Raw genomic sequence first — 24,038 nt, forward strand, 5'->3', positions numbered from 1 at the left:
GACTTACAAATTGTGTAAACTGTTTGTCGCTGATGCAGCGGTGAGCTCTCTGGAAGCGCTCGGGGTCCAGCACACTGCGCTCTGTGTAGATGTCACAGAAACTGATGGCTGCCAAGACCTTCACCGATGCTGATTCCTGAACAAATGTATTTTAGAATCAGTCACAATGCAAGATGTATCACAAAGAGATGTTAGAGTTTTTCTGTGATTGTAGTAATGGGCTCCTACCCTGATATGTTGCAGGTACAAGGAAATGTCCCTGATAAAAGACTTGATCAGTCTCTCCTGCAGCCTGAACTTCTTCTCCGCCTCGTCAAATGCCTCATCTTTAATCTGGGAAAAAGACAGAAGATGAAGACAGAGGTTAGAGTCGACATGTTTTCTGTCACGAGGCTCAGGTAGTCTTCCCTTAACCGTAAAGTGAAATTTCACTTGGGTTAAGACCTTAGCTCGGAGCAGTGACGTACCTGGGGTGAAATTCCTGTGAGGTGCTTGAGGTGGCTGCTGACTCGGTTGGATTTTTTGATAATGGAGTGCATGCTCAGCTTAGAGATCTTGTCAATGAATGTGTCCTCATCCCCCTTCCTGTACTTCACCACTGTGGACAGCAGAGGGAAAACTTGAGACAGGAAACCCAGTCTTTATACTGAAAAACCTGACTGAGGCTGCCAGAACTGCATCTGAGCCATGATGCAGGGTCACGCATTTTGTATACAACAGAAAAACAGCAAGAACAGAAGGGATCTTTACCGAGGTCCTTCCTGCGCTTGTATTCGTTGATGTTTACGTTGATCTCCTTGACGGCTTGCAGAGCCTGAGTCAGCTGGGGGCGGTCGTGGTGGCTCTCTGGTGTGGCCCCCAGCAGCTCCATCAGCAACAGTGGGTAACGCATCACCCGCTGCACCGGCTTGATCAGGAAAGAGCCGAGGTTGATGTAATTTGTTTTACCCCTGAAAGAGAGTTGGAGACGGCAGAAAGAGTTAGGCTGAAAGGAAAAATGAGAATATGCTAAGAATGAGAGTCTCTCACACAGTCAGTGTTGCTGCCACAGTTATGCCTAATGTTTCTTCCCATGTTCATGTAACTTGTCTTATGCGCTCCAATGATAATGCAACATCATCACATATGCATATGTATATATGCATATACTGATGATGACAAATATAGTTTTTGGGAGACAATACAGAACACTGAAGGCACAATATGTTCAACAATATTGATCTGCTTAGTTTTAATGCAGTCTAGAGGACAAACAGCTCACACAGCTTAACAACAAACCTGAGCAACTTCATTTAAGAACTGGAAAAAACATTCAGCTCTATAATTTGGTTATTCAGAGCCAAAATGTAATTTGATGAAAGTCAATTAATTTAATCTGAAAGAAAAATTGTTTCCTATTACAAGGTGATTTTTTGCTATGGGTAAAATAAGGATAAAGATACTCTTTTCTCAAAAAAAAGTCGACTACACCTGCTGCTCTAAACTGCTGTTGCTGTCTTAGTCCAGTAGGTGGCATTAAATATGTTTCACAGGATCAACAATGACTTTGCTTATCCATGTAGGAAGGGAAGATATTCATGGACATGTTGAATATTTCTCTTCACAACAACAGTACACAATACACACATGCACATGCAGACACAAAAAATAGAATATGAATGAGTCCACATCTCAATCCAGGGAAGGAATATTAAATGTCCCAATAAAGACCAGCACAAATGTTTTTAGAGCCTTCCACACTCAGCACACTTTAGTTTTTAGCTATCACAAAGACACACACACACACACACACACAGAGGTCATTTCCATGAGGGTTAGTGAGCAGAAGGCATGCGGTCAAAATGATTCTCATGCTGGAAATCATGACAACCCTCGTTATGGAGACTTACCACTCTCGATATATGGCCCTGTTGAGGGGAAGAATGGAAAAGGGATAGAAAGATAACAGAAACAGGATTTATAAACCCATGACCTGAAACCTTAAAATTCTGAAGAACTAAAAAAAAAAAAAAAAAAAAAAAATTCTATAAGGACATGTTGCCAAGATCCACTAAAATCCTCAGAATTTCACTTGGACTTTGAAAAGTCAGTAAAACGGTAACGGCACTCATGGTTGTTATGGTTCTGTTGTGTGAATTTTCTCTTAAACTTGGACAGAGGCCCAGAGTGGCAGTAAAGCATGTAGTTTCTAGAAGGTGACAGAGCATGTGACCTTTTCAAAGCTGAATAGGTTGCAACACACGCACACACACTGCACAAAAGACTTTCATGGCCCTAGTGAGGCTGCCAACTTTACAAATTTATAAAATGACTAGAAAAACTGTATCTCAAAAGAAAAAAGAATCGACAACAGAGGACTGTCAGTGTGTCAGTGAGCTGTAAATTCTCCGTTTCTTTTTGTTTACACAGAATTGTTCTTGGAACCACCGCCCTTTTTTCCCCTAAAGCTTCCGGTCTAACAAACCTGCAACAGCATCGACTCAAGTGTTTGAGTCACTGATGGTGAAACTAGACAGGTGAAACCAGGAAGGGCACATTCTTTAACTGCTCCACATTTCTGAGCTACAGAAACATTATGAGATAGAGCATGTACAGAGCAGGAGGCAGGTTACGGTTTCTGTACAGAATATGATCCAGACCCAAAACGTATTTCTTCTGTTTAAAGATTTACTTTACGGTACTTCCCTCTCTTAACTTGCCCACACATTAAAGTTCAAAGTCTGCAAAAAAGAAAACAAACCCTGTTATGAATCAATTACAAGTGACAGGAAACCAGTACAGTCACCTTGAGCTCCATAACAACATGGCTTTTTCAGAATCTAAACTGGGAGGAAAGAAAATCTAAATGCCTAAAATGGGAAAAATTATTTCACTACAGCAAAATATCACAGTTCAAAATGTGCAGATCCAGTTATATTTTGAAAGAGTGTCATGTAACATGCTGTAACAATACATTTCTCTTTGCTTTCAATAACTAAACTCAAACAATGCAACGATGAGCTTTTTACAGTTAATGTTTTACTTAAACTTTGCATTAGTGGCCACTCTTGCTTTGTTTTCATGCTGGTACACGCGAACATGCACATATTTGATCACTCACATGCAAAGGTTTTTTTTTAAACTTCAGCTTCACACAAACAGGTCAAAGCTGAACTCTAGAACTAAAACTAGTGAGTTAAACTTTTCAGACTTTTTGGTTTTCAGTGACTCACCTCAGTCGCTCCAGACACTCCAAGACGTGCTGCTGGATGTTTTCGTCTTTCTCGTAGCTCTCCAGCAGAGAGATGGCATCATCATGGTTCTGGCAGTAGATCTTGTAAACCTCCTCCAGCTCGGTTTTGAAGTCCAGAAATACATTTCCTGAGAGGACGGGGTGCACAAACATAAGGCCGTGTGCTCGTTTAAACAGGAAAGGACAAAAGATTCTTTTTTCACGACAAACAAAAAAGTTGTGTCCATTAAGACAGAAATCAGAATTGTTTGGGGGTTAATACCAATGTAACCTAAGAATTAAAAACACACATGTGATTACTGATTTTTTTTCCATCTATCTACTGGAAACAATAAATCATTGAGTAATCACACAATACTTCACATTATCATCCTTTCACTTTTACTTCTTCTAATGGTGGCTATTTTCAAAGTCCGCTCAAGGTCTTATTTGGCCAATAAAATCTGAGTGCATGACAGTTTATGGTTGAAACACGAATACGTTACAAAGCGCAGCAAACTGAAAGAAGCTGTCTGATTGGACTGTTGGTAAAACAATAACTTCATATGACACAAGTATTTTGAAAAGTAGCTCCTCACCAATAGAGTCTGTCTCCTGCAGTGATTCCAACAGGCGCTGTGACAAGTCCATCACAGAGCTGATGTTGCCAAAGAGCCCCTCAAAGTCCACGTTCTTCACCTTCAGGAAAGGACGATAGAAAGAGTCAAAACAATGATAAAAGTCCCTCCTCTGTGCTGTTAACTGATAAACAGGCCTTCAACTGTGCAATGTTTCAGTATTTTTACCTGCTTCTTCTGCAGCGGCCTGATGATTTCAATGTCACACATCTGCAGGTCTTTGATGTAGTCCTTCTCTGTCTGCAGTAGCTCCTCGATGACCTTCGATCTCTTCTCCAGCATCCTCAGCTCCGGGTCCTCGGTGGCGCCCGTGCCAGCGGTGGGGGTAGAGTCCGACGTTGGGGTGGAGTCCAGGGGTTTGGGTTGTGTCGACAGGAGTGTCATTTCTGCAGCGAGGAGAAGGGACACAAATTTGGCTTCATCCAAACAAACAAGTAGCTGTAGCTGTGAGACCAATCAGTATCAATGAATATTACAGCTACTTCTCTTTTACCAAGTCCTATTAAACACCATTTTCAAATATAATGCATTGTAATGTTTTTGACTAAACAGTATTTAAGACAAATATATGAATTCCTCTCATGAATGTGCAGTTTCTGCTCATTAATTGCCATGAAACTCGCATTGACAAAAAGCTTGTTGTAGCAAAAAAAGGATTATACTCAGTTCAGCTGAGAGAAACCTTTCCCAGCCCATGTCCTCAGTCATTGTAACAAAACGTACTCCTGCCCACCCACCCGGCCCGCCTTTTACTCTTCGTCTTGTCTGACTAGCTTTTGATCAATGTCTCTGCTATCACTCGCGGAGGGCCGATCTCTGGGGGTCCCCGGGACTGGAGGGAGAGCCTGGTTCACGCACCGATGCTTTTTATGAATGGACCCAAAATTAGAGTGGACTCGGACCCTTTGTGTGTGGCACAATGGCCTGTGACAGCAACTACAGACATACAGGCTCTCAGGGACCCGGACAGACATTAAAGAAGAGGCAGTTAGAGAGGGACTGAGGGAGGAGAGACCACAGCGCTCGTGAGTGATGACAGAGACACGGGACATGTGTGTGTAGCACATGGACTTCGTACACCTGATGCGTGTATTTGCACATTTTAACATCAGTGATAAAGGAAGTATTCAAAGCCTTTACTTAGGTAGAGGTAAAAATACAGTATAAGAGAAAATTTGCCCTGTTTTTCCCCCTCCACAAATAAATCTGTGGAGCTGCTGCAGTGACAGGTTGTGTATGTTTCAGTACAGGTATCTTTAATATCTCAGCCTGTGCTGTGTTGTGTTGATGGATGAGATGAGGGTGGCGTCACCGTTGAACATATGTCGTTGAAGGCTAATGACGTTAACTCTGCTTACCCTCATTTACCCCATGCAGGAATTCGCCAACACACAACCAGACTGCTACAACTTTACAATTTTACACAAAATCACACAAAATCAATAACAAAGTGTTTCCACTGACAATTTAACCCGTTTCACAAGGGAATACTGACTAAGAATCAAAGCTAAGACCTTTCAAAACTTAACTGCAAAGCTTTTTATATTTTTAGACAAAATTTTCAAAATGCATTTATTACATTTCCTGAACAGGAGTAAGTGTTCGTCTGATCCTTGGTCACCTGCCATTTGTCTCCCTCAGACCCTGACCTCTCCCTCTCTCTCTCACTCTCTTCACGTGACTTGGCTAAAGCTCAACTCAAAGGAGCTTTTCTCATCGCCTGCACCATGTATCCCTGCAGCATCCATCACTGCTGCTCTGCCAACTGCCCCGCACTCGAGCATTTCCCCTCTGGTGAGAAAGTAGCTCACTAATGGGTTTGAAAAGTCAAAACGGCAGCACAATACAAAGAGAGGCCGAAAACAAAAGACTCCAAATTTAATTGGAATCAATCGGCTCATTCCCACGTTTGATCTTCTATATACATGCACACACACACATATATATACACACACAACCACATCATGTGCTCCACTTCACACGCTTAAATACGTGGTCATTTCCATCATAACCAACCTACGAAGCTGCATGACCACATTTTGACCCACTTGTGTGGAATTCCACTTTTCTTTGTTCTGAGGATACACTGAACAAACGCACACACACACAACAAGAAGCATGAAAGAGTTAAAGTACAATTCACTTCATTCATTCAATCTAATGTAAAGAAAACTATTCATTAGTGTGCGACTGAGAATGAATTACTACATATTTTATATCTGACTACTGAAACTGAAGGAAATAAAAAAAGTTAGACGTCACTCAGACAGCACCAAGCCAACACCCTTATAACAACCACTTAGTATCACTGAATCACTAACCTGTGACTGAGCAAACGCCAACAATCACAGAGACTAATCACTCAATGAACAACCTGCTGCTGAAAACTTCATTATGGTATGAGGCCAGCAGATTCTACTAGCCAAAGTGTTTCTCCTCCAGGGAAAATAAAGCAATCTCTGAATTATTATTTACAATAAATACAATAACAAGTGACACCAACTGTTGGGGATCTTTCTTTAGTCTTTAAAACCAGAACAGCACTAAGCTGAACTTAGGCCAGTACATTTTCCTATAACTGATACATTTTCATTTTGATGTCAGCCGTCACTTCATTACTCTATACCTGGGGTCTGTTTTTAAACACCTGTTGATCACTAACCAGTGTGCCAGTGTCGTATGATCGAGTCTTTATGGGGAGAAAACCTCTAGACGAGTGGGAAAGAGGGGGCCATGACTCTGCAGGGGGCTGTGGGTGTCTGTGTGGAAATTCAGCAGCATGAGGGTTAATAAATGAGTTGCATTCAAACCCTGACCTGGTTACACATCAGACAGTTTGGAAAATAAAACAAAGAGATTGGGAGAAAAATCTCTTGAAATATACAAGGGTTGTGGATTATATGGGTTAATGAAGGCAGGGACTGTACTCATTTAATTCCCTCCCTTCACTCAGTGTCTTCTTTCTTTACAGAGTAAAACCTGGAACAGATCTTTTTACACCATGTTTCATATTTGGCAATGTTTGGATTTACTCAGTAAAGTTATCCAGAGAACTCAGTAAACGTCTTGGAAAAAGATCCTGAACACTTAACAGGAATCAGACCATTTGTAAATGGTTCAAGTTGGAACCAGTTCTTTATTCTCATCCCTTATGAATCATGTTCCACACTAAGCTCATAGTTAATACACAGTATACACAGTAGACTGAATATCTGGTTATCTGGGTCTGTCACAACAGGGAGTGTATTTAATGGCAATATAAAATGACGCAAGCCAGAAATCATCTCCTAATACGCCGCACCTTCTATCTTCAGACACCCAGGGTGACTACAGTAACACTCACAGCTGATATGTTAACACAGGTCATCGAGAGTTTAACAAAAACAAATTACTGGACATCAGATCCAGCAAACAAATGACACCTCAGTCAGAACGAAAGGTTTTTAAAAAAAAAACATTAGTGAGATTGTGACTGGAGTGTTTGTGAGATTCATTCCTGGCTGTCACATGTTGGATGGGCAATAAAATAATTTAGATTCAGATTTAACTTTCCAGTCCTTTGTCAACACTCCTCAAATCTCAGCCGAGAGAACACAAAACAAACTTATATTCCCTGGAATTCACTGATGCCGTCCCTCCGAGGTTTTCACAACCTCGTACGCAGACAAAAAAGAGAGCAAAGAGGAGAGAGGAGAAGCTGATGAGGCGTCACCCACCTGCTGCTTGCAACTTTCTTCAAACTACTTCAAAAACAAGCACGCCCCCCCACACACGCACACACATGGTGGTTCAAACAACGCCATCCATTCTAAGATAGTCCATTGTCAGTCTGAGGTCCAGCTCCTGAGGCTTGTGGAGGACTGCGTGTCCCGCTGCAAAAACTCCATTCCTGAGCTCCAATTACCATGAGAATGGATGGGAACCCACCATGATAGACACACAAACAGAGACACACACATACACACACACACACACACACACACACACACACACACACACACACACACACACACACACACACACACACACACACACACACACACACACACACACACTAGGGAGGACGACCACTCTGGCAGACGTTAAAACCTGGAGTTGGACTGTGCTTTGTTCTTACACAGAGAACGGGTCCTGCTTCAAAATGCAGTGTCCCAAATCTAAACTATATACTAACCTACACAGTATAGTATAGTATATGCAGTTGTGTTAATAGGTAGTATATAAAAATACGCACATACTTTGGCTACTGCCAATTAAACTTCAAAAGGAGACAAGATGATGCTTTTCCTAGGATTTAATACTTTTGTTTTCCATAACTTTTAAGCTGTTTCACCACCACTCACAAGTTATTTATTTTTTCCAGCTGTGAGCAGCTCCTCCATTTCCCTTGCACATTGTGGGAGAATAGTGTGCATGTGTCAGGACAAAGATCTTTGCTGTGTTGTAGTTATTTATGTGTCCTGAATACACACGTTGATGTCTGATGTTCACATCTTTAGTTTTTGTGGTGGAAAACACAGGGAATGACCTCTCTTGTAATGCCTCCTTTAATTTCTAATGCTGTTTTTCTGACGGACATGAACTCACATTTAGATACTTTAACATGCTAAGTCGTCCAGATATGTCCAGTCCCCTCAGGTCCAGTTCTGTGATGACACTGTTTCATGTTTCACAATCTGCTGGCACCTGACCACGCTCCCCTCCTCTGACAGGCTGAAATCTATCAAAATTATGATGCTTAGATTCAACATATACCCCTGAATTTTCAACTATATATTTATTTATGTGTGTGTGATCTACAAAACCATCCAAGTAAACTCAAAAATATCTTTCTTTTCTTGTCTTTCAAAGACTGCTCTCTTTTGAAGTCTGTCTGTTACTTCGTTGCACAACTGCGGCAAAACCAGTTTTCAAGTATTACTTCTCTGAACTCCACAGCCAGCAAAGTCAAAAGTTTGCCCTGCACAGAGCGCGCTAAGGTCAGACACAATCAGTGCTGTGTGTTTTCGGCTCCAAAGTTCACAGCAGAATGCACAGTCGCCAGGGCAACAAGAATAGCAGGGGCCCTCCTCATATTAAGCCAAGTTTTGGAGAGCAGGGAGTGGCTGTGCTGAAAGGATCACATGTGCAACTCTGTATGTGAATGTGTGTGTATGCATCTGAGTATGTGAATATGTGTGTGTCTGTGTGTGTGTGGGTGCTCAACTGGGACACAAAGCTACTTGAGAATAAGTTCATACAAGCCACCAGACTCTGCAACCTGCAACGAGCCATAACTTGCAATTAATACTGGAAGTGTAAAAGAAAAAAAAAAAAAAAATCCCTGACGCTGCTAACTGGCATAAGAAAACAATGTCAGCACAGGCAGTGTAAATATTAGCAAGACCATTACAGCGCCTCAAACTGTGGCACTTTCACACATTAACTCTGTGTTTCAGGGACAAGGCACCAAAGTGTTTGTGTAAATCTCAACTCCAAATAAATTTCTCTACAGAAACAAAAAAAAACCCCCAATTTTATTTAGCTATATCCCTGTCCTTTTGTTGAGATTTTTACCACCCACTGTAGCACCATGTAGAACGTCATTTAAAAGATGGACATAGAGGAGTTTATTCAGTGACATAGCTTCCTGTTTTATCTCTTTTAGGGTCAAATGTCAAAAGGTCACATTCCTGCTCCTGGCAAAATCTCACAGTAACCTCTATGTACCATTGTTGGGTGTTCCTGGTAATTACAGCCTCCATTTAAACCACACAAGTCATTAAAAAAAAAGCATGTCATGTACAGATACATGTAACATTAAGAATGTGATCTTTCTCCAGACTTAATCCTGTGTTTAGAGTCTACTTTCAGGCACCAAGACGTACAACTCCTGCTTGTTTTCAGGTGGACAAGGCTAAAATCTAATTAGCAATTTGAATAAATAAGTTGTACAATGTTGCATGGTAAATAAGACGAACCCTGTGATCTCTGGCTTCCATGGAATTTCTCATTTTGTCTCATTTCTATAACGAACAATGTCCAATTACTTCAAGAGACCATCCGTTTTGCATATGTGCAGAGAGAGCTTTACGAGGAACCAAAAACCATTAAGTGAGGGGCCCATTCAACTGAAAAGGCTCTACTGTCTTCAAGCTAATGGAAAAGAAGAGGACAGTGATTCTACTGGGTCTCACAGGTGCTTCAGTGATACACAGTACCAAAATAGTATAGTAAAATAAAACTATCCAAAATATTCATAAATAGTCAAAGATCCAAGTGCTGAGGAGAAACAGTAAATTATATTATGTTTTCTTGTGTTTATATGGAAAGTTTGCATCGTCAGAGAACTACTTCCTAAGAGACTATAACCTTTAGTTTCTTTGTGTGGGGAAACTTGTTTCCTTCAGTACAAGCTGTATGTGAGAACTGCCTCGAGATGTTAAGATGACTAACTTTCAGGATTATATCTGTTGCTTGTTGTAGGACAGGTAAAGACAAAGATCTGCCTTGGGGTCTTACGAGTTTTCCCACAAGTAAATAAGAGAATGAGTGTTCTCGGCAGAACACTCTAAACACAAAAATGGCTTGGTGACAAAAGTGATTTCTTTATATTACTCAAAACACAACCTGACATAAAATGTTATTATTATTATTGCAGAAAAAGAAGGTGAACATCTTAATGTAAACACCTTCTAATATTTCGGATGGTACACTGGAAATAGAACAGGTAAATCTAAGAGAAATGCTACATTGATGTTGCTGTACTGTGGCTCTGCTCACACTGCTACTGTTTGACACTGATGCCCTTATTTAGTAACGGTTGAGTCTTTATTATTTTACCGCAGAGGACAGTAAAATAATCACTGTATGTGTGAGCATGTAAGTAAATTAGTCCCCTAAGCTAATGTCACAATGAGGAAGATCTACATCTGGAACCACATTGACAGTTTGTAAACTATAACATGTGGTAGCCTTTACCTAAAAATTAACATGTGAACAGGTGTATTTGTTTACATTTGTTTATTGGACTGTGACGCACCAGCAACGGATGTTTGTCACAGACAAATACTTACTGACAAAAACTGGGGGAACAGCTCTGATGGAATGGTAGTTTCTCTCTGAGTTAATGGAGCTTAATTACAACAACAACAAAAAAAAAAAAAAACCAACACATTCATCTGAAAGGCACCGAGTGTGCAGAAGAGAGTGGCTGTTAAACCACTACTTGTCCAGTTTGGTCGCGCTTTCAGCCGCGCTTTAGAGCTAAACTGCATCTGAATACAACTATTTCACACTCACATGAGATCTGACAACCACATACACTGGCTGTAAGGACGTGGCCTTATAAAGAGCAAAGGGAAAAGCCACCAGGTCAAAGATCTTTTCCCATACTTTCGTGTGAAAAAGTGCAGATAACATCAGTCCTATTACTTATGCAGGCGCCAGTAGCGTCCTCTAACCTGGACCTAAAGCATGAAGGAGTTTTGAACTCTGATATTCTGCAGTTACTGTGTATAGAGGGTATAAAAACTCCTTATGAAGTGTGTCAAAGCTTCTTCCACTATGATAAGATTAGGACTGTTGTGAAAGTCAGCAATAGCCTAGGAAATGTTAATAATAAATTATTAATGAATTACACTGGAAATGGAAATCTTCAACACTGACACTTGCAGAAATAAATGAAGAGGCTTGAATGACATAATTAAGCTACAAAAAAAAAAAAAAAAACATATAAGGAGGATAAACCGATAAGAAAAGTATACACAGCAAGTCAGTGTGACTCATGCAGACTTTTGGACTAGTGAGCTCAATCATTTTTTGCTATGCTGACTTTTTTCCCTGCCAGCAGTGAGATAAGACGTCTTTAGAGCGATGTTGTCAGACGATTTGAAATCTTGTCCAAAGATTTTCTGTCTTAACTCCTAGCCCCCCCTCCACACTCACCAATGGTAGTGACCGCTCAAGGATTACAGAGGACAACACAGCATACGCCGCCTGATCATAGCTGGATGACGACATATTACTCACTCACAGACACTCAAACACTGCACATGCATCAGAAAGAGATTTTTTTTTTAGAAGTTCAAAAGTGCAACCGTAAAACCAAACCCACAGGGATTCTTTAATAGTTTAATTTGTTTAACATTTTGCCAATTATGTTGCTCTCTTTGGATATACTTACAATGTCAGTCTGTATCAGCAGCACATGCACACACAGATACAAATTATAACCAGATCTACAACTGTAATAGCTATATGTATGGCAGCTGAAATACTGTTTATTTTTTATTTTTTTAGGGCCAGAGAGAGGTCTAATATCTAATGATGGATTACAGAGAACAAAGGCCCTTACGCATGCTTAAGGTCCACCTCAAAAAGCCTTGGCCATCACCTCAATGTCAGTGTCTCACAATCTAAGCTCAGTAAGCGCTGCAACAAGATGGTCTAATGTTTTTAGCCCTGCAATCAAATGCTTTACTGAGGGCAAACCCCTGACCGAGCTGAAACAGTTTAACAAGATTAACGGATGACAAGACACTGCGGCTGTAAGCGTGCATGTGTGTGTGTTTTGAAAAATGGCGTCATCTCTCAAATAAGCCTCCGAGGGCCTCTGCAACACACACACATACACACACATTGAGTATCAGTCTAGCCCTGCAGTGAAGGAGTCAGGCAAGTGCTGGCCACCGCCTGGCACCAGACAGACCCCCGCCATCCACTCACCATGCTGACGCTAGGGATTAATACTTGGAGTGTGTGTGTGTGTGTGTGTGTAAGTTTCTAGGTGACTGGGGGAGGGGTCGAGGGGCACCACCTGCTTCTTCACAGAGACAATAAAGTGAGCCAAAGGAGTGCTCTCTCTTTCTTCAATTCCTCATGAAACACACTTGCACGTCGGGAGGGGGAGGCTGGGCATTTAACCTTGATATTTTTCTAGTACCAGCCACAATATCTGTAATGTCTGTAGCAAGTATTGAAAGTTAAAATCAAATGCTTGGTCTGATGCTTAGCCTTATATATATAAGTATTTTATTTAGGCAAAGTTCTTCATTTGACACTGATGCATTGAAGTTTGGTTTTTCTTAATTAAATGGGAGTTAATACATATTCATGCCCCCCCCCCCCCCCCCCCCCCCCAAAAGTAGGGACATGAATATGTATTAGCTTCCCCTAAAGGTGCTAAAATGACAAAGTTTTGTTTCCCTACTTCTACCGAAACTCAAGTATCACATCGGCTGCAAGACCAAACATTTTCAAATTACACCCAGCCCTAGATTGTATGGTTTGATTAAGTTGTGCCTTTCCCTCACTTTATTTTAAGACATGTCTCACAGTCAGTAAGTCTAAAGTTTGGCTAAAATAACAAACATAAATTCACTGTCTGCAGCACATGGTAACTTAAATGGTTTTGTAACATTTAGGCTGAAATGTATATAGTAAACAGAAATATGGTTTGTATACAAAATATACTTTAAAGCCACTTCAGTCCCTTCTTTATAGAGTAAGTTTAAAAGTGTTTCCCTGTCTGAGGAAAACAACCAAGACAATAAAAGACAGGCCTTTAATTCACACAAGAACTGAACAGACTAGTTATGGTTGCACATAACATCAGTGGTGCAGAATATGGCAGCAACTAGGAAAACCTACAGATGGTGACAGTGACAGAGGCAACAACAACCAAGAACCAACAAAACCTGTTCTGCAGGTTTTTTCGCCTACGAGCACCTGACAGCTCACTTTCTTGTGAGACAGGTGATAGTGACACACACACACACCCACACAAACACGCACATACACAGACAGGTTTCAGCACACACTTTCTGAGGAGGTGAATCTGGCTTGTCAGCACTTTGAAGCCCCCAGCATTGATTAGAAAAGCATCTCTGGAGGTCACCAATGATAAGAAATGAGACACCAAACACCGTCGACCTCTCCACCCTGTTTAATCTACAGGGGCTGGGAATAGCAAGAGCACTTTCAAACAATGTGTCCTCCTTTGTTTTTCAAGATCTGTTTAGTGAAGCTGTATTATAGCTGAGCTTTTCATCTTACTGTTGATGGATTGTAGAGTGGTATGAACCCTCCCACTAGTAGTTAGACTGAGAAATGATCACATAGACATAAGTACCTCATGCTGTGCAAATACCTCAAGTGGAGTACCTTCTCTCACATGACAATATCCGTGTTTACCTTGTTTTTGTCTCCTGGCGGTAGCGAACTGGGACTTTCGCAGGGAGCTTGGAGCTGTCTTCCTGTAGAAGCTGTTACGATCTAGTGAGCCCACATAAACAGGCTTGCGACCCCGTTTTGAGCCCACGCTCCCAGCACTTGACTCATATCCCTTTTCCTGCTCGTCATTGTGCCGGTATACAACGGGATCCTCAAAAGAGTGCATCTCCCTGAGCACCAGCTTTTGGTTCTGCTGCTCAACCCATTCCTCACAGTGGGTCTTGCGATCTTTTTTAGGGTATTCCTCATATCGTGAATCTACGGATAAGGAGCGTAAATCTCTGTATCTGTCTCGGAACTTGTGGTGAGAACGTTCCTCTTCTCCTCTGGATTCATAGCGGTCTGCATTCACATGGTCGTAGTGGTCCACATCCCTTCGCTCATAGTGCTCCCTTGCTTTGTAGTTGTCCCTCCGTCTGTGGTCATAGTGCTCATCTCTCCTGTCATCACCTGTATCCTTGTACCTGTTATAGTGGTCCCTCTCCTTATAACCACTGTGTTCGACTTCAGAGTCATACTGGCCCCTTCCTTTACTAGTGTAAGTTTCCTCACCCCTTCGATTATAGCCATCCCTGTCTTTGCTTGTATCTTCTCTGTGGTCATATCGATCCTCTGCACGCCGGTCGTAGTAGTGGTCTCTACGTTTTCTCTCATCATAGTAGTGGTCATCATCTCTACGTTGGTAGTATTCCTTTTCTCTGTAGCGATGACTCTCTTTAGAGTCATAATAGTCCCTGTCACGGTCGTAGTAGTGATCACTGTCCCTGTAATTGTCTCTGCGAGCATAGGTGTCTTTATGATCACGGTAGTCTTCATACTCACTGTTGTAACTGTCATGTTCTCTGAGATCACGTTTTCGGTATCTCCTGCTGTCATAACATTGCTGCTCTCTGTCATCGTAGCGTTCATTGTACTTCCTGTCATAATGATCCCTGTACTTGTATCTTCCTTTATGATCATACTCCTCCAAGTCTCTGTGACTCCTATAGTCACGACGCTCAGAGTTGTAGTCATTTTCTCTGACACAATCTTCCCTTCTTCTTATGTCCTCATCCAACATACCGTACCTGTCTTGAGCTCTGAAGTCATTATTGTCTTTCTCTTGTGGCACTCTGCTGTAGTCCTCGTGGCTGTAATCCTCTGGGCCCTGGTAGAAACAATGCTTGCCTTTCCATTCTGATATCCTCACGTCTAGGTGACCATCCTCTGAGCCAGGGTGGAAGTAAACGTCCTGGCCTTGAGGCCTCCCGTCTTTTAAAGCTGCCTTGTGGCTGTCATCATATTCCCAGCTGGGTTGTTGGCAGACATTGCCCTGTCTAATTTGGGCCTCCCCCCATTGTACTGGCCATGGAGCTGGCACATGCACTGGAGGTGGCACTGGCCCACCAACAGGCACCATCATGCCGCCATGTACTGGCACTGGGCAGCCAGGAGCTAGAAGTGGGTCACCAGGACCTGCTACCATGACTGGTCTCTGTGGCTGGCCAGGAGGAACTACTCCAAACCCAGGATATCCAACCTGTTGCTGCTGAAGCTGCAGTTGATGTAGTTGTTGTATCTGCTGCAAATGGGCCATCCTCTCCCTCTCCCTGGCCCAGCCAGCATCCCCAAGCTCCTCCACGCTCTTCCCTCTCCTTATTGGGGCACCAGCTGCATAATTCCAATCCACTGGACTAAACATGACTGGCTTGCTATAAACCACCGGGCTCTTCATGGCTCTTGCAGTTTAAATCAGCCCACCCAGTGCTGATTCAGTTTCTTGTTTACTCTCTTTTTCCAAAGTCCTGCATTCCATAACAAAGCGCTGTGGGAGACTCCACCTGTCAGGCATATTGTCTGTAACTCTCCCACTTGTTTTCTGTCTCCTCTCTACTGCCTCAGCAGGACTGCCTGGCCCAAGCACCTCCCAGCCCTCAGTGTAACTGAATCGTACCCTCCCCGCAGCCATCTCAGCGAATCGTAGAAGGAGAAGGGGGGTAGGGTTATTGAAGGAGGGGCCTCTTTAGGTTAATGATTCAGTGGAGTCACATGAGTGGAGGATTAGCCCAACAGCCCCTCCCATTGTTTCAATTGGCTAGTACCTCTGTTTGCAGGAAAACAGTCTGCCTAGAGATTTTCTTTGATGGAGGATGGGAACTCACTTCACTTCACTTTGGCACCAAATGTTTTTTTTTTTTTTTTTCACCGCCATGAACAATCCTCCATCCTTCCTTATATCCTGTTTGCTTTGTTTTTGCACTTTCCTGTGGATTTCACTGCTGTGTTCACCAGGTGATTAATGCTGGCTGCAGTCACAATGATGCACTGATTCTACTGATTCCTGTCCGTGTACACAACCAGCTCTAACTTTCACATTCTAACTTTCAATAATGGTCTAAAGGTGATGATACTTAACTGAAACTAGCAAAAAAAAAAACTGACCACAGTTTACAAGTTTGACTTTGTCCTACATTTCAGGGAGGAGCAGTTTTCTTTTTGAGTCATGGCTGATTGAAAGAGGAGTGTGATGTAGAAAAAGTGAAAGAGAAAGATCTAAGGCTAGTTATTATATTTAGATATGTAGAACAAGTAAATGAGTGTGGACAGAGAGTAAGACATTTTTCACACAACACAACCTGATTAGGCCAGAGCAGCTACTGAAAACATAGCTGCTGGTGTGTACAATGAGCTATTGTTAAAGACTGTCCCCACTCTCAGAAGAGACACGATCTTTTAGTGTGAGAAAAAACTCAAGCCTATTCATAAAGCTGGAGTATAATATATCCCTACCCCCTCTTAACTCTCCATGAAAGAAGCAGGCACTGAAGGGACAAGTTTAAAGGACTTGCATGCACTCAAATACACGTGATACACACAAACACAAACATGTGGGATAGTGTAAAATGTAATTAGAGGCTCACACTTCTTTCTTCTCTGAATACCAAAGGGTTTTTTAGCACTTAAATTTGGAGTAAAATCCAGTTCATGTTCTAATTAAGCTGGTGAGAAACTTTATCAGAAACCAGGAAATAAAATATCAAAATAACAGAGAAATTAGAAACTTGCTGGTCAATAAAACTAAAAGCTCTTTGCATTGTTAACATGAACACTTTTGCAAAACTCATGCTGAACACAGATGCAGTTTCACAAGATAAGGCTGAGCATAGAAATCTTACTTAGACATTGTTCTCTTCTTATGTAAGACTGTTTAATTATCAGTGCTCAACATCTCAGCTTTCAGTAGCAGAACACGACCGAAACTGTGTGTTTGTGTACGTGTGTCAGCCGTAGGAATGTCAAATACAACATTCAACATTCCTCTCCTTGGTTGTGTTAGTTCATGTAAATGAAGCGGTCAAGGCTTTAATCGACATCCTGCACATCTAGAACAAGTGATGTGATGTGGAGTAAATAAGGTCATATATCAAACTGTCTGCAGCCTAGAAGTCTCCCAGTTTCTAAGGCTGACTGAGGGAAACCTGAAGCTGAAACGGATCCTGAAAACAGTGTTAAACAGATCAGGCTGTGGTGTCATGGAAGCTGAGGGAGGTGTTTTAATAGTAGGTTTAAAGAATTAAAGGAGGCTGAAGGTCAAAGAGCTTAAACAAGAAAACAGGAAACACAAAGAGACGGTGGAGACAGAAAAACCTGCTCTAGTGTGTGAAGCTGTTTATGACCTCTACCACTGTGCACGTTTTAAACTTTAACAGAGGCTTCATCATATTATAGGACTGAATTGATGTCAGCCGTGATATGTTGCACTTGGGAAAGTGACATCTGACTGCCTACTGCAATGCACATACAACACAATGGTCAACTAAACCACTTTAATTCTTGTTCTAAAGAGTCAGTGCATATACTGGGCAATAGGTCTGTATATTAGTTCTTTCATAGGAACTGTATCATGTTTGAATGATCCCATTGAGTTACTGTTTTACAAAACTGGTTGTCCACATAAAAGCTTCTGAGCAACTGTGAAACAAAGTCTAACTAAATCAGCTATTTAAGTTTTATTGTCGAGTCTTGTCAGATGCGATCTGAGACAGTAATTTGTAACTTCAATTTGCCGTACTATGATACTGTGAAGATATTCAGGATACAGAACAGAACACCAAAATGAAAATCTCCACAGACGAGAGAGATTGATTCTTCCTGTTTTGAGCTTTAATATTACATGTCTTTAAGCTTCTTTAAGGATTCTGGATTGGCCTCTGCTCAGTGAAGTCGCAGCGAGCTCAGTGTTGAAGTTACTCCCTGCCTTGTAACAATAAGCTGCCATTGTCTTTGAAACGTCACACTCAGGAACACACCCTACAAAAGCACAGAAAAACACTCACTCCTGGGTGAGTGTGTGTGTGTGTGCATGTGCGTGTGTGTGTGTGTGCGTGTGTGTGTGCGTGCGTGCGTGTGTGTGTGGTGATGCATAGCAATAGGATGACAAACACATTTTTTGAGACAAAGATCCTGAGAGTATCCTTGATATGTACAAACCTTTCTGTGAGCTAAGTGTTAAAAGGAAAAGGAAGGGGCAATTAATATAATCCTAACATATGCTGCTAAGAGCTTTTGTGTCTGACTAACGTGTTGATCATTACATATCAAAAGTAGTGAAATGGGCGTGTTCTTGTCTGTTTTTCCCTTCCAGGTACTGAATATCAACTACCAATCATGTCACCATCTTCGTCCATTTCCACCTCTAACAGTGTGGCAAATCTCAAAATCAGAGACTTGAAAATTGAATTTATTACTGTGAAAGGAGTGTGTGAGAATTCCAATAGTGTGAGGAGTGAATGGAAACTATGCTTTTTGCAAGACCCTGAGAGGCACCTGTAGCCAATGTAACCTGTTCTTGCCCTCAGGCTGATTCCTTTCATTGACAGAAAGATTTTGGTTTTCATCCACTGTGAGGCATCAGAGAGTGAACAGACATTTACTAATTATTAGTTTTCTGGTATAATAACAAACAAGATCAATAAGTAACAAATTCAATTTGATTAATTAAATTAAAATTGATTAATCTTGCTTTAATGAGATTACTTTAGTGAGATGAGCTTAGAGTAAGGAAACAATGGCCTAAACTGATACTGTGAGTGATCAAAACAAAAAACTCCCCCATCCAATTAGTATTTCTTTAATAGGCATGAAACAGAACTAAAACTTGGATTACAGTGTAAAATGAGATACATTAACATTACAAAGCAGCCTGCTTGTTTCTGTGAATGAAACTAATCCGACTGAAAGCTCCTCGATGAATGAGGAATGTGGGTGTGTGAGTGTAACAGAGAGAAGTAGTGAGCTCTACTGTCAGAAAGTTGATGCAAGCACATCCAACATCAAGTTGACCAGTGAGAAGAGAACTCTGGCTGTAGTTATGAGAGAGGAGAGGCTTAAAAACTTCAAGAATGTTCAATCCACACAAATTTGTCTGTCAAACAGCACAACAATCTGACAAATAACCCAACAAACACCACGAGATCAAGCCTACCTGTCGCTCTGTTGGACCTGGCCTCCCAAGCCTGTCCAAACATTGCGGAGAGATGTGCCAGGGGCCATGTCACAGCTCGCCACAACCACACTTTGGGTCTCGCTCTAAAGTGAGACATAATCTGTCTGCACCACTTCAAAAAGCCCCCCCAAAACCCACACCCAGTGTCCTCAGTCTCCTTATTCCTTTTGGAAAATCAAAGATAATGGAGGAAAATGAGGAAAGGTGCAAAATGAAAGAGGGAGAGACAGAGGGACTTAAAGAGAGAAAGGGGGAGAGTGGAAAAGGAGACAGAGGCCCATGTGCATTGCTTATCCTCTCACTGAGTGCAGGAATTTACCTCGTACCTATGTGAAAAACTGTTGGGCTGCCAAAGACTCTGAGCACCCAGACAGTATGAGATTGCAAAAACAAATCTGAGCCAATTAGTTTTAGCTGACTGTGGTCTATCATAGTACAGGTTTTTTTTTTATGTCAATGCTGAAAAGTCAAACAGTATCTTTTGTGTTTCCAAACAATACCAAAAAGAATCAAATTCTTCAGTGCACACACACACACACTGTTATGATAACTGTTTATTTAAATACACAGTCATCCTTCCGCTGATCGCCGTGCACAGTAAATAAGGATGTCTTGTTTGCATAATTTACAGTTAAATAAATAGAGTTTGTGCGCGAGTGTGGCAGAAGAAACAGAACAGCAGGTCAAAGGGAAATCCGCTAAGTACTGATGTCTCATTTTTATATTCCTGTCATATTACATTTTGTCAAACCTTCATATGAACTAACCTGCAGGCAACAGGGCCTCAGAACTGAACTATGACATCAACTAAGACAAATTCTACTTTATTTGTTTTCAGTTTTGTATTGTTTCCATGTACATTTAACCCATTCTGCTCATCTGCTGCACACCATCTTTGTCTCTAGAACGCCCAGGTTTGTGCCCTCATAGCCTAATCTAATAAATGCACAAAAAGTCCAATCCACTCTCCAGCGGTCTTACCTTGGAGCTGCTGCTGTTCCAGGGCCAGTGTCTCCAGAGTGTAGTTGCAGAACTCCAGATTCTCCATGGCTTGCATGCGGGCTGTCTCCTCCTCCTCCTCCTCCAACATGGCCCTGAGTTCCTCTGCTGTGTGCGCATATGCTTCCATGTCATGCTCCACCTCTTGTAGCCGTAGCAACAGCTGGTACCTCTCCTCTTCTTCCCTCTGTCTCTGGCTCTCCAACTCCATTTCTCTCTCTAACTCTTTCTCTGCTTCCAGCTGGCTCTGGATTTCATGTTCCTGGGCAGCTGCGAGGTCACCAAACTCAGGCTGCCCTTCCGTTATTTGGTCGAGAAGGTTTACAGCTGGTTCGTCGGGGGTGTAGAAGATGGGGTTGCTGGTTGGAGGAGCAGTATTTTGTCTCGGGCAGCGAGGAGGGGGACGTGGAGCAGGGCGGGCCGGTTTGTATGGAGCTGGGGCTGGGGGACGAAGGACTCTAGGACGAGGAGGAGGAGGGCGGAGGGTCCTGCGCCTCTCCAGTGAGGAAGAAGCAGAGTTCGACTGCAAGAGGTGGGACACAGGAGAATGCGAGGAGCCTCGGATAATATCACTTTCATCGCTATACTCCAGAATAGAAAAGTGTCGTGAGATATGGGATTGCTGGCTCGGGTCACCTACAGACAACATGTCCCTTGAAGCACCAGAACTCATGTTAGTGTCACTGTACGAAGTAGTCAAGCTTTTCTCAAATTCAAAAAGCTGCTGAGACAGTTTGGTCTCCAAGTCACTGGCTGAGGCTGCCAGGGAATCTAAGGTGATGGATGCTGGCATTATCCCATTGGAGCCACGCTGCTGGGAACGTGTCCGTGTCTCAGTACTTCCCATCATCATATCAGCATCACTGACGCTGGCATGGCGAGTTAGCTTCTTCTGTTTATGGCCTTCGACAAGGTTAATTAATGCCTGGCCAAGGCTGGCACTTCTGTTATTGGTGATGGCAACATCAGCTGGTGGCCTCTGGTAGTATCTGCTGTCTTTAGACCAACTAGACTGAGAGCTAGGGAGGGTTAAGCTATGAGTTAGTTTGGGCTGTAACAGTCGAGTGCTACCATTAGTATGGTTAGTGCGATTTGAGCCAGAAGATGGGCCATGGTGCCTATGGCTACGTGCAGGCAGGCTAGGCCGAGGTGGGAGTCTGGGCCTTGCTGGGGGAGTGGATTTGGGTCTCTCGGGCCCTCTTTGTGCCGGGGCAACAGGTCTACGTGGCTGAGAGTCAGGCCTGCTACCCACTTCCCTCTGTTCTCTGTTAGTCTGAGCCCCTCCACTTTTGTTTTCACTTTGCCACCTCTGCTCCTCAGTCCTCTCAAAGTAATCCAGGTCCCACACAGTATGGTCCTCATACGTTCTCCACTCAGGATCATTCTGTGACCCATTGGTACATAAATGATCTGAGCTGTATTCCGAAGTACAGCTGTTCTCCTTGTCTTCCTCTGGTTCAACAACATGTGTTTCCTCTGCGGTTTTCTGCCCGTCGCCATCTATTTTGACAAAACGATGAGGAAAAATACCCCGTTCCCCTCTCAGCTCTCCCTCCAGCCAGCCGTCTTCCAAAGTGCTTATAACACGTATGCGATCGCCCACATCAAAGTCCAGCTCACCTGGCTCCATGGCCCGAAACTCGTACAGCGCCACGCCATAGACACCGCCCTCCTCCTCTTCCTCTTCTTCTGCTACATCCTCCTTCTGCTCCTCTTCCTCTCTCAGAAAAACCTCCCCTTCTTCTGCACCCTCCTCCTCAGTACCCTCTCCTGCGTCATCAGGGTCCTCGTAGATGGCTTGTTGAGGGCCATCGTTCAAATACTGGCAGTCTGCGGGCTCCTGTGGAGATCGAAGGGGACCAAGGAGCTCCACAAACCCCTCTGGGAAGATCCCCCTGCGCCCCTCCAGCTCTCCCTGGAACCAGCCTGGCTCAGGCAGGCCTGTGATGATGATCAAGTCCCCCTCGCGGAAGTCCAGCTCCTCATTAAGCTGTGCATGGAGGTTCATAAGGGCCCGGGCCTGGCCGAGGGCATAAGGTGGGAGCTCTGAAGCCTGGGCCTGAGCTGAGCGTTCAGAAAGCTGCCTGGAGCGACCTGAAAGGTTCAGCTCCTTCACACACGATGTGGGGAAGAGACCACGGACGCCCCAGGCATTACAACCACGCTGCCATGTTTCCCCGAGGTCCATGGAGCCTCCTGCCTCCCCGACTACCACATCGCCTGGAAGGACACAGAATAAAGACTCAATTTCATACTCATATTACTGACAAGAGTCACTTCAAAGAAGAGTCACACTTGCATGCTAAATAAAAACTTGAACTTTCTAAACGATGGAGCAGATAAAGCAAGAATACATCAGCATGTAAAGGCAATGAAACCGTCTACAGTATATGTATAATGTTTATATTTTTTTTATTTGTTATTTTTCAGGCATACTCTGCAAAGCTGGGATAAATCCTCAGCTGAACTGAGCTGAACTGGGCATAAGTGAACTGAAATGACTTGACATTTTTGTCTGAAATGAGGCAGTTTTGGTCACATAACAACAGATTACCTTTATTATTGCATTTCTAATAACTTTACTAGGGTCAACACTGCTGCTAATATATCTGGAGAATCAGGGATTATAGGAATGTTGACTGGTCAGCCAGAAGTCATGGAGGTCACATTCCAAAGACCTGTGGCTCCACCTCCCATTGTGTCTGGGAGCAAAACTGGAACACTGCCAATACGACCATGGAAAATCATACTGGAAATGAACATTTCAAGTCTCAAGACGGCCAGTAAACTGTTTCCTATGTCCCACATGATTCAGGAAATGTTACTTATTAATAACAATAAAAAAAAAAACATACTGGGATATTGTTATTTTGTAAACTTGGTTGTGGTTTAAATTGAAAATAAGATAAGAAATCAGAAGTACGCATGTATGATAAAAATATAGTGAATGAATTGAATGATTAATTATGCAAGCTGGGGCTACTGAAGAGCAAAGTTGTGAGATTTCATTGTGTAATTAATTTTATTAAAAGCAACTTTTAATGCACAATTCAAATGGCTTTTCACAATGCAACAACTACGACTACAACTATTACTAGCACTTCTAATGACATTAAAAAACAACAATAAAAGGTTTTACCAATGTGAAGTATTGCTGCAAACATCAGTGTTGTATGCCTGAGAGTTTTGTTGAATGAAAAATCAGAAAAAAAAACCCCAACACATCAAGTAATGTAATCATGTCAGACAATTTAGGAATGTGAAAAGAAAACAGTAAGTCAGCTGTAGACAGTTTAGGTTTCAGTCTGGCATCTGGGGACATCTAGTGGGAGGGTTTGGAAATTAACCTTGTCATTGCTGTGAAACCAAGTAATACAAAATGTGACGCAAACCTGTATCTGTTCCTGACTGTGACTGTGAGGATCTTTTGTGAACCTACACTGTGTAGGGTTTATTTAAATTTTACCCTTGTGTCATGGAACAAAGTGACCTT

General features: G+C 42.5%; 1 protein-coding gene across 4 annotated transcripts in view; it reads right to left on the reverse strand.

Annotated features, from left to right (window-relative positions):
* Window positions 1-24,038, reverse strand: part of LOC121201144 (dynamin binding protein) — a 41,140-nt gene that overhangs the window by 3,348 nt on the left and 13,754 nt on the right. For 2 of the 4 annotated variants that reach the window (XM_041066816.1, XM_041066815.1), the window contains exons 4-12: window positions 20,528-22,765; window positions 4,018-4,235; window positions 3,811-3,910; window positions 3,213-3,360; window positions 1,890-1,907; window positions 751-950; window positions 468-598; window positions 229-333; window positions 8-136 (exon numbers count right to left, since the gene is read on the reverse strand). In XM_041066816.1, the coding sequence (XP_040922750.1) occupies window positions 8-136; window positions 229-333; window positions 468-598; window positions 751-950; window positions 1,890-1,907; window positions 3,213-3,360; window positions 3,811-3,910; window positions 4,018-4,235; window positions 20,528-22,765 (3,287 nt within the window). Of the gene's footprint in view, window positions 1-7; window positions 137-228; window positions 334-467; window positions 599-750; window positions 951-1,889; window positions 1,908-3,212; window positions 3,361-3,810; window positions 3,911-4,017; window positions 4,236-14,022; window positions 15,972-20,527; window positions 22,766-24,038 lie in introns of those variants that run through there. The other 2 variants (XM_041066818.1, XM_041066817.1) reach the window with 2 other exon arrangements.

Source organism: Toxotes jaculatrix, chromosome 21 (genome assembly GCF_017976425.1).
Source record: "Toxotes jaculatrix isolate fToxJac2 chromosome 21, fToxJac2.pri, whole genome shotgun sequence".
Taxonomy (NCBI): domain Eukaryota; kingdom Metazoa; phylum Chordata; class Actinopteri; family Toxotidae; genus Toxotes; species Toxotes jaculatrix.